A 10,544-nucleotide genomic window follows, 5' to 3' on the forward strand; every position below is an offset into this window, starting at 1 on the left:
TAATCATGCAACCTCGAAAACGTTAAAACAGGGTATTCCGAAAGACAGTTCCTGCCCATACGACTGATTCCGTCAAAATTATCGTCTATCTCTCACTTCCAAGGGATAAACATTTGAACGGAGGAGGCATTGCACATTACGTTGGAAGCACTGCCATACAATCGCAACCATATGTTAGACAACCCGGGGATGTTAGTTTGCACAGTTTTCAAAATTTTGATCGAGAACTGTGTCAACATATTTTTCAAGCGTAATCTGAAATGGAAGACGCCAGGTTGAAATGAGTGCTGTAAAGCTTGAGAAAGCTGCTTTCTCATTGGCTGATATCGACTATTGTTATTTGTTTCAGTGGTCGGTCAAAGTTCGCGAAGGGACGTTCTGACGTGACCCGTAATTGGATTTCCTCAGATCTTTGTTTAATGGCAGCGTGAACTTAGATCTGATTTTAATGAGATTGGATCAAGGTCAACAGTAAGCCAAATAGATTGACATCAATGTCACAGGACAACATAAGTTTTGGTATGTTCAAGGTAGTAACTTGTGCTCATCTAAACTGTGTTGACACTGTTTGTTTGTCTTTGTCAGGTCTTGGGTCATCTAGAGAATGAGATTGAGGAGTACGAGAAACAAACAGGTCGTCGTCCGCCAGCTGAGAAACAGAGATCTGAGACATTCAGTGGCTACACGGTGGCTCTTGTAGATTCTGTGTCAAAGCTTGCCACATATCTGCGGGAGGTGAGATTGTGTGATGAAGGAAAATAGGTGGATCATGATATGCTTACTTTGTGAATTGATGCGTATTGCAATACTTGAATCACGATGTGCATCACATAAACAGTTTGCTGGGTTTTTTTGTTGTGAAATTCTCCATTTTCCATGTGGCCCAGCTGACAAGAAGTTGTTGCTATCAGTCAGTTTGTGTTTAACCTTCATGACTGGATTTAGGTTTCTTTGATAGATTTATGCAGTAAGATTTAACATTTTGTTTCATGATATGCTGTCAGGTAGTGCTGGTCTGAGTAATTATGAGGCCAGGTGATTGCAAAACTTTGTAAATACATGTAATAATTTTGAGAATTGATACAATATAAGACTTGAATGGATACATGGGTAGGCATATCGTGAATCACATCAGTGAATCGTGATAACATGTCATTAGAAACAAAAACATTATTTTCACAAGTGTAAAGAGGTTTGACTGTACCTGTTACTGCATTATGGCTAAAGCTGACCATCTGTATTGTGTGTTCTCTGCCGCAGACTGACCTGCGCATCCAGGCCGAGGTGACGGTCAGGGAGCAGCTGACCCAAGATGTCTTCCAGCTGCGACACATCGTGGACACCCTCACCTCTGTGAGTCATACCAGTAGCAACATATATATCATATCCAAGCCCTCGGTGGTCTAGTGGTAGAGCGTCCGCCCGTAGAGAGGAAGGTTTGGGGTTCGATACCCGGCCACGTCATACCAAAAGACGTTAAAAGATGGTACTTCTTGTTACCCTGTTACCCTACATCGAGCAGGAGACCATTGTTTGCATAGAGTGGCCAGCCCAGTCACCAGGCCTCAACAAGCTGCAGATCACCCTCTCACAATGCCTTGTCCTTCCGGCAACTCTTCAGGAACTGGCCAATGCATTTACTGTAGAGTGGAACAACCTTCCGTTGGCCACAGTGTTCGAAATAAGTGCCTGGCTGTATGCCCGGAGCAGGTAGATCTTGTGTCGGGCCCGTATTTTTAGATTTGTATGGGTTCTCAAGGCCTGCTGTAAATTTATGTGTTGATTTATTTGTCACACAATAAGCTGCATTTTTTTGCCATGATGTCCTAAAGAGTTTAGTCAGGGCCTGCAGCCTCGAAAGTATATGGGTCCTGATGGCAGCCTCGCAATAACATTTTATTTCAAACGCTGCTTAGCAACCGCCCAGACACTTATTGGGAACATGAGTTAATAGTGCCAGGCTGTGATCGCAGCACATGGATCATATACATGCTGCTGAGTGTTGTTTTTTGGACAATGAATTCGTGTTCATGATTTTTTATGTTTCATTCTTTGTCAGATACTCTCATTTTGAGGGATGATCTGACTGATTATTTGTCATATGTTTGTTGGCATTGTGTGGCACATGACAACAAACTTTTGTTCTTCTGACATGACTTCACGCTATATTGTCTTGGCAATTGCAACAGATGCACACAATTTGACGTATTACCTTTTAAAGTGATGATCCATATCACACTTTGAGTCATATATAACAGAAATACTGGTCAAGGAGGTGTTTAACCAAACTTGCTGAGTCAATTACCATGTTAACCACCCAAAAGAACATATTTTGTATCTTAATGATAATCTGTTTTTGTTTAGGATATTATCGTAACTCAAGAGGATTATGGGAAGATGTTGACATCATTTGAGCGGTATCGGTCTGAGAGTAAGGAAGAGATAAACAGGCTGAAGGTATTTATGTCGCTGTGTAGATCTAAGGCACTACAATGAGCTGTTGCATCCCTCAGGAGTTGGAACTGCTGGTTCAGGGTTCAAATACAATATTCAAACTGATTCTGTCTGTGCCAAATTCTTTAAAGTGTACCACTCCAAACTTGTATCTTTGCATTATTTTCAGTAGATTTTTAGTCTTTATCATATGGACAAGTATCAGCTGGTTTTATCAGCTATTTTACCTGATTTGGGCTGCTGACTAGTGGCTATAGTCACAGACTGCTGATTATGACTGAAACTAATGTTGGAAGCAGCATCAAACCCAACTCTCTCTTCTAATGCAACTGAACACTAGTGGTGTCAAGAACTCAAGATGTCTGGGGAATTTACACCTGGATGGAAAGTAAATGAGGGAACTTTGGGCTTTAGATACTTTGGAGAAATGGGTGTGAACAGGGCTGCTTCTGTTTTTGTACTTGCAAACACTTCTTTTTGTATTTTGTGTTTGAGGGTTTCTATGACAATGATATGTTTGGAACCATGCATATAGGTAACCCTCCAATTGTCAGATGGCCCAACTGACTGTTCTGTTTATGTATGGAGAAGTTAATTTTTTCAATGCATTCTTATTCTCTCTAGCATTTAATTCACTTGATAAGAATGCAAAATTAACTTAAAGGTCAAACGATTTTATTAACATAAACTGAGTCCTATGTTCTATATCATTGACAAACTACTCCAAAGATTTTTTGAAAGAACACAAGCAGCCAGGCACAGGTCAAACACAATCATAATTTGGTTCATCTGTATTACCTGATGAGTTGGAGTATCTCACTCTGCTGACAGTGGAACATGCTCATTAATTATGTAGGTAAGACAAGGTAGTGATACTAGTCACACTTCACTGACCTGTCTCATGATTGGCATATCTGACAATTGGGGCGTCTGACAATTATGAGTGAACCTGCATATTTGTTTGGGTTTCCATGTCGTTTGGAAAGAGGCAAGTGTACATATTATTACTACTCCAGCTTGCACTGCAAGAGACAGTGAGACTTCAGTCATCTCCACCAGAAGGATCCTCAGCTCCCCACACACAAGATGGTGGCAGGTCATACACACAAGATGGTGGCAGGTCATACACACAAGATGGTGGTAGGTCACACACACATGATGGTGGCATTTCATACAGACATGAACATGGCATGTCACACACACAGCACAGTCAAGGTGAGAAGCATAAGTTGGATATCATTATAGTGACACTGTGATTTGAATATTTCAAAAAAGATGAATGGGGACAAAATTAACAAAGGTCTGATTTTGTACTTGGAAAAATATCAATAAAAGTCAAACGATTTTTTAACATACACTGAGTCCTATGTTCTATTTCATTGACAAACTACTCCAAAGATTTTTTGAAAGAACACAAGCAGCCAGACGCAGGTCAAACACAATCATAATCCACTTCACCTGTATCACCTGATTAGCTGGAGTATCTCACTCAGACAGTGGAACATGCTCATATATTATGTAGGTAAGACAAGGTAGTCTGATTTTGTTACTTGGAAAAATATCACTCAGTGCCTAAATGTTTGTGTACTTCAGAAGCATTTGTCAAACCTGCCGGCGCCATAGACATTGACACAAGTTACACAGGTCTTCCTGAGCGTGTTCCATCACACGCTGTTGTCCTGTCACCACCCATCAGGAAGACAAGAGTCACCGACGGACCAGAGCCTCAACCAGCTCCACCAAGTGAGTGACACTAACGTTTATTTTTCAGTAATGCTATTTATCACATAATAAGTAGCTTTGTCAGTCAGATAAAGCCAATGGATTAAAACGGTATCCAATGGGGCCTGATATGGAGAAGTATACATATAAAGAGGTCGGTTAGGTATTACTTTCAGTGTTTACAAACATGGTGCTGACTTTGTCTATCAACGATCAGGTCAGAATTAACCATTGGGTATTTGGACAAATTACTGGGATAATTAGTGTTATTATTAAAATAATAGTCCAAGATACCAAAAGTCATTGTCGAACAGGGATGTAGCTGAGGCCTTTCACAAGTGTAGGCAGCTTTGGAGATTTAAATTGCAAAGACATGTACAATGATGGTCAGGAACCTCCCACACCTGTACTTGTAGACCACTGCGGCTTGGAGTCTTTTCCCAAACAGTTGGATTTGGATGAAAAATGCACAGCAATCACTGACAAAGATGAAAATATTTGTGTAGGCAGTTGTCTTTTTGCCTATTTGGTAGTAATTTACAAGTTTAGGCACTATCTAAAAGTTTCAGTTGGAACTATCTTGACAATTGCCACTATCTGGCTGACTAATCACTGACATTCTGACATAATGTGTTAATGTGCATATTCTAGGAAAACTTGCAATGTTAAGATACTGTGAGAGATGACATTATGTGATAAAGAGGTTATCATACTTGTGTGTTTTGGGATAGTTAATATCCTGTATTAGGAATAAACACTATGTATTTAGCTTGCCAAGGATGACTTATGTTTATTCCAAATACAGGATATTTACCATCCTCAAACTCACTTACATGATAGCCTCTATACATGTATGACTGTGGTACCTCAGTATGCAGACACAGGGAAAAACTCGCCTCTATTATGGGGCATTCCTGCTCCCTTCCCATGTATCATCATCCTTTTATCTCTATTTTTGTCTTTCCCTTCATATGGTACTTCTCTATTTCTCTTATTCCCCAGGTTCTCCATTTCTCATATTTCCTGCTTCTTTTCCATTTCTCATCTTCCCTGCTTCTTTTCCATTTCTCATATTTCCCTGCTTTTCAATTTCTGACCTTTCCCTGCTTCTTCTCCATTTCTCATATTTCCCTGCTTCTCCGTCTCATATTTTCATGATTCTTTTCCATTTCTGATCTTTCCCCGCTTCTTCTCCAATTCTCATATTCCCCTGCTTCTTCTCCATTTCTCACATTTCCATGCTTCTTCTACATTTATCGTCTTCCCTTGTTTTTTCTCCATTTATTTTCTTCCTTTGTTTCCTCTGCGTTATCCACCCCTTTGTATCTTCACACTCTTCCCCATTGCATTATCCACTTCTGATCATTCTTCTGCATTACCCTGTTACTTTGTGTTTCTCTGTCTGATGTACTCTCAGCTCTTTAGTCTTTCATGAATTTTCTTTTTTACTATTCTTCCTCCATTTGTTCTGCTGTCACTTTTCTGTCTATGTTGTCATTGTCATGGTAACGGTATAGCTGTAATATTGCTGACGCCATGTAAATTATTTGTAACTCTTATTGTCATGATTCAAATGGCTATAACAATACCTGACTTCTTCCAGAGAGACAAACCTCCCTAATTGACATCTCCACCTTGAGTGAGCCTGTTGCCTCACATCACCTGCCTCCTCACATGGCCCGATCAGGTCAGCCACCACCCCAAGTGGCCACTGTCAGTGTCCCCCGTCCAGCCCCCCTCGTACAGTCCAACCTTCCTGGAGGGAGCCTCTCCACATCGGGACACTATCACCCCACCCAGTCTGTTTCCATGCCAGTGACTGAGACCTCAGGACCGATGTCAGCACAAATTGCTGAGCTGAACAGACAGCACGAAGAAGCACAGAAAAGGCTTCAGATCCTGTTTCAGCAGCAGGAGAGACAACACATGCAGATGGTGATGCAGCAACAGCAGAAGTTTGATCATCAGCAACAGGGGATGCAGCAGCTGAGCTCAGATCCACAGCCTGTTCCAGTGTCAAGTACCATGAGACCCGGCCTAGAGCAAGGTGTACATGGTCTTGATAACATCTCACATGCTGGGGTAAACGAGATGGCACAGTTTGACACACCGCCTAAACCACAAGCCCAGGTAACATTATAAAACATGATTATGATTAAATGGTCACCATCAAATGATCCATGGAGACTGTATGAGTGGCACTATTCAAGAGATTACAGATGAGACTTTGCACAGAGAAGGCACATGTTGCACAATCCATGGAGGGGGTTGAGCAGGTTGTATTCTTGTTGGGGGCACTGGTGTTTCTATTCTTGGAGGTGGAACAGGTAGCACTATCCTTGGAGGGGTCACAGGTAGCACTATTCTTGGATGGGGCACAGGTAGGACTACTCATGGAGGGGGAACAGGTAGCACTATTTATAGAGGTGGAACAGGTAGCACTATTTATGGAGGGGTCACAGGTAGCACTATTCAAGGAGGTGGAACAGGTAGCACTATTCATGGAGGGGGCACAGGTAGCACTATTTAAGGACCGAGCACAGGTAGCTCTATTCAAGGTGTGGGCACAGGTAGCACTATTCTTGGATGGGGCACAGGTAGGACTACTCATGGAGGGGGAACAGGTAGCACTATTTATAGAGGTGGAACAGGTAGCACTATTCATGGAGGGGGAACAGGTAGCACTATTCAAGAAGGGGGAACAGGTAGCACTATTCATGGAGGGATCACAGGTAGCACTATTCATGGTGTGGGCACAGGTAGCACTATTCATGGAACAGACACAGGTAGCACTATTCATGGCGGGGCCACAGGTAGCACTATTCATGGAGGGGACACAGGTACATATGGTTCATTTTATCAAGTTAAGAAAGAAAGGACCACACACAGCTGTTTTTCTTGTCTGTTGGTACTTGGCAACCATCAAATGATGGAATGTGTGTGCAGCAGTGAGGAAGATGGGGATGATAATACAATATTGAGTTTACTCTGAACATGTATGAAATTATCTGAGATCAGAAAGACAATATTTAATTCCAATATTTCCCGTTTCCAGTCTCGTATCCAGGGGCCAATCTCCCCACCAATCTCCCCCATCTCCTACCGATCTGATAACTTCACAGTGTTACAACACCTGCAGGAGAGACAGAGGCAGGTCAGTGTTTGTGGTGTTCTCAGTCCGGGGTTGTAACGCAATTTAATCATTTTATTTCTTAGACTGATGCCAGCGTCGCAAATACCCCAAGCTTGTAAACATTAAGACTTCAATTTCCATTTTACTTGCGAAAAAACATTATCAGTGGCTTCACATAATTAACATTGTTTATATAATGTTAAAAAGATTTATATCTATTGCCAAGAATACTTATGCCCTTAGCTGTGCCATTTGCACTACTATAATACAAGGAATTTTTCAACCCTGCATGCAGGTTAACATTATAGGATGTGTACTTGAGGTTTGCTGCTTTAGCATGTGAATCTAGTGACCTCCTAAACATTTACCTTTCAACATTAAGATAACAACACAGACACTTTGACTTTCATGCTTATTTTCAAATGCTGCTATTCCTGTTTTCTTGTACATGTAAGTATCTGTTTTACATTCTCTGCTTCAGTATGGTGGAGGTACTGGTCGGGAGATAACCGTGTCCCTCCCGGTGATGGACCTTGAGATATCAGGAGGAAGTCCATCTTCGCCGAGAGCTTTCTTACCAGCTCATTGACAGGACAGATGACCTCACATACTTGCTCCCCTTGACCGACAGAAGTGTCTCACCAGGAACACCCTCCATCACACATCAACTGGACATAGAAAGTGATAAAGGAAAAACATTGTTTGTTTTTTCCCACTGTTATATCACAATTAGGGGACAATAGGGGGCCATGTTTTCCAAGGCGAGGATATTCTCTGTGCAGAGTTGTGCCCCTTAGAAATGAATTATTGTGGGCGATATCTCAGTTTCACCCTGTGCTTGTGGGTTTCTCCAATGTGGTATACATCTGAGACCTGCATCACTTAAAGCTTTACTCCCACATTAAGCTAATATGCCATTATGTAGCTGGAATACTGTTCAAAGCGGCATTATACTAGATCCACTCAGTCCCTCCCTCACACGTGAACGTGTAAGGTTAAGTCTTAACATAGTTGATCCATAGTCTGGTCATGTATAGGGTAGAAGGATCTTGTTCACAAGCAGTGCCATATCAAACATATGGGTGCACACATGTAGGATTTTTAATCTCGGACTTCTTCAAAAGAAATAAATATTTTACTCTATTTCAAATGTTCCACGTTGTACATGTAGTAAGGGGAAAAATTCTTTTAGCAGGTCCAATTTTAGTGTTATGGCTAAAGTAAAGTTCTGATAATCATATCACCAATATCACTTTGTTAATGGGCACTTTTAGGCCTGGACTGGCCACAATAGTTGTAACAACTCTGCAGTTAATTTTTGCCGTCACAATGCTGGGATGTAGTTTGTAAAATCAAGTTTGTCTAATCATATTAATTCAGTAATGATTCCAAATAATTTATTAAGATTCTGCACATGTTCCCTTTAACTGCCAGCATCAATCCTGCTGAAATTGGTTGATGTAATGTTGCAGCAGCATCTCAACAAGCAGAATCTCACTGTTCATCAACTTGCCAGTGTCAAAGACAGCAGAGGGGTGGTGGGGTATAGTTTAGAGGTCAAATCCGTCTCCCATCATGCCAAAGTTCTGGTTTCTATTCCCCACATGGGTACAGTGTGTGAATCCAGTATCTGGTGTTCCCTGCTGTAATATTGCTGGAATATTGCAAAAAGAGACATAAATTTAACTCGCTCGTGACAACTGAGTGCTGGATGTAGGGTTAGTGTTGCTCTTCCCCGGACAGTTATGGACCGTGATTCCAGTGGCTGTCAAAGTGGCCGTACAAGTATTAGTATCTTTGGATGTTGGGGACCTGTATCTGTGTACATTTTGCGTCATATTTATTACAAAAACATGTTTAACATTTTGTACATTAAGTAATACTTTACTGCTGAGCAACTATTTTTTAAATATTTGGCTTGTCTGGATTCATATTATTTAATATGTTGAAATTCGGTAATACCAGTTGTTATGATGCGATACTCATTGTCTCACAATGACTGATGTGATATACTGACCATCCAGCCTGATACAACTTAAGTCATGGTTTAGACAATATGCAGAAAGTTTTCTGAAAGGACACCATTCCTCATCAATTATCCAGTGTAGCATATATCCATTTTAAAACACTGTTTGGTCAGGCTTAATGATGTGGGAAGTACATGTATAAACAATGCTACTGGGAGTCCTACTGACCTCACACCGTTGACCATTCTGGGATTAATGTCAGATTGTTATTATACATCTGTTTGCTTATGTCCAATTCTGTAAATATGAATAATAAATGACACTATTAACCTTTGTCATGAAAACATATTATTTATTTGCTTTTAGAAACTTGTCTTTGTTCTGATGTAAATTGTCTTAATTTGACGGCTAGGAGTTCAAACATACAAATAACACGTGCTTGGAATACCAACTAAGTATTTTGTTGTCACTGGTAAGCATATTGTACACAGAGCACTAATGCACAGTGAATGCTGCGCTATACAAATGCTTTTATTATTATTATTGTATACAAGCATTCAATATTCACTTTGAAAAAGACTTCCACTACAACTAACTTATTTGAGACTCGACACGTGCAGATCTGAGTTACAATTGGTCTTCAGCAACCCATGCTTGTTATGAGAGGCAACTAACGAGGTTGGTGGTCAGGCTCACTGACATGGTTGATGCATGTCATCACATCCCTATTGCATAGATCAGTGCTCATAATTTCAATCAATGTTGATTGTCTGGTTCAAACTTGATTATTTACAGACTGCTGTCATATAGCTGGACTATTGCTGTGTGCGGGGTTACACAGCAACAAAACAAACATCATTTAAGACTCACAATTTCTATGTAAACTGACCCCATGACTAACCCAGACTAAAAGGGGACTGCATGGTTACAGTGTGTGACCTGGCTAATCTTGTGCAGAAGAAACCTTATTCTGTTTGTCCAGTGTGGAGATACAGGGTTAGAACAGGTCCCCAGCAACCTATACAATACAGATCACTGGATTGTCTGGTCTTGACTAAATTATTGTTGAGAATGATGATAAACAACTGAGAAACAAACTTTGTGTGTATAATTTCTTTGGGAGGGGGAGGGCGGGCACAGGTGGCCCAGTCATCTAAGGTGGCACAATTCACTGTGCTGAGTTGCATCCCTTGGGCACACCAGAAATTGTTGTAGGTCCAAATCCTGGTTTCTAGGTTTGTCAGCCCCATACATGTTTTTGTTGGTTT

The 10,544-nt window shown here is 41.0% G+C and overlaps 1 protein-coding gene across 3 annotated transcripts in view; it reads left to right on the top strand.

The window, feature by feature from the left end:
• The window catches only part of LOC139479851 (spindle and centriole-associated protein 1-like), a 28,395-nt gene extending 18,719 nt beyond the window's left edge, over window positions 1–9,676 (top strand). For 2 of the 3 annotated variants that reach the window (XM_071262748.1, XM_071262749.1), the window contains 8 exons: window positions 586–735; window positions 1,261–1,353; window positions 2,365–2,457; window positions 3,471–3,669; window positions 4,048–4,197; window positions 5,780–6,306; window positions 7,232–7,330; window positions 7,791–9,676. In XM_071262748.1, coding sequence (XP_071118849.1) covers window positions 586–735; window positions 1,261–1,353; window positions 2,365–2,457; window positions 3,471–3,669; window positions 4,048–4,197; window positions 5,780–6,306; window positions 7,232–7,330; window positions 7,791–7,898 — 1,419 coding nt within the window. In that variant the 3' untranslated portion in view covers window positions 7,899–9,676. The remainder of the gene's footprint in view (window positions 1–585; window positions 736–1,260; window positions 1,354–2,364; window positions 2,458–3,470; window positions 3,670–4,047; window positions 4,198–5,779; window positions 6,307–7,231; window positions 7,331–7,790) is intronic. The other variant, XM_071262750.1, reaches the window with a different exon arrangement.
• The last annotated feature ends 868 nt before the right edge of the window (window positions 9,677–10,544 follow it).

The sequence above is a fragment of the Haliotis cracherodii genome, unplaced genomic scaffold (genome assembly GCF_022045235.1).
Source record: "Haliotis cracherodii isolate W230 unplaced genomic scaffold, xgHalCrac1.p SCAF_4, whole genome shotgun sequence".
In the NCBI taxonomy this organism is placed as follows: Eukaryota; Metazoa; Mollusca; class Gastropoda; order Lepetellida; family Haliotidae; genus Haliotis; species Haliotis cracherodii.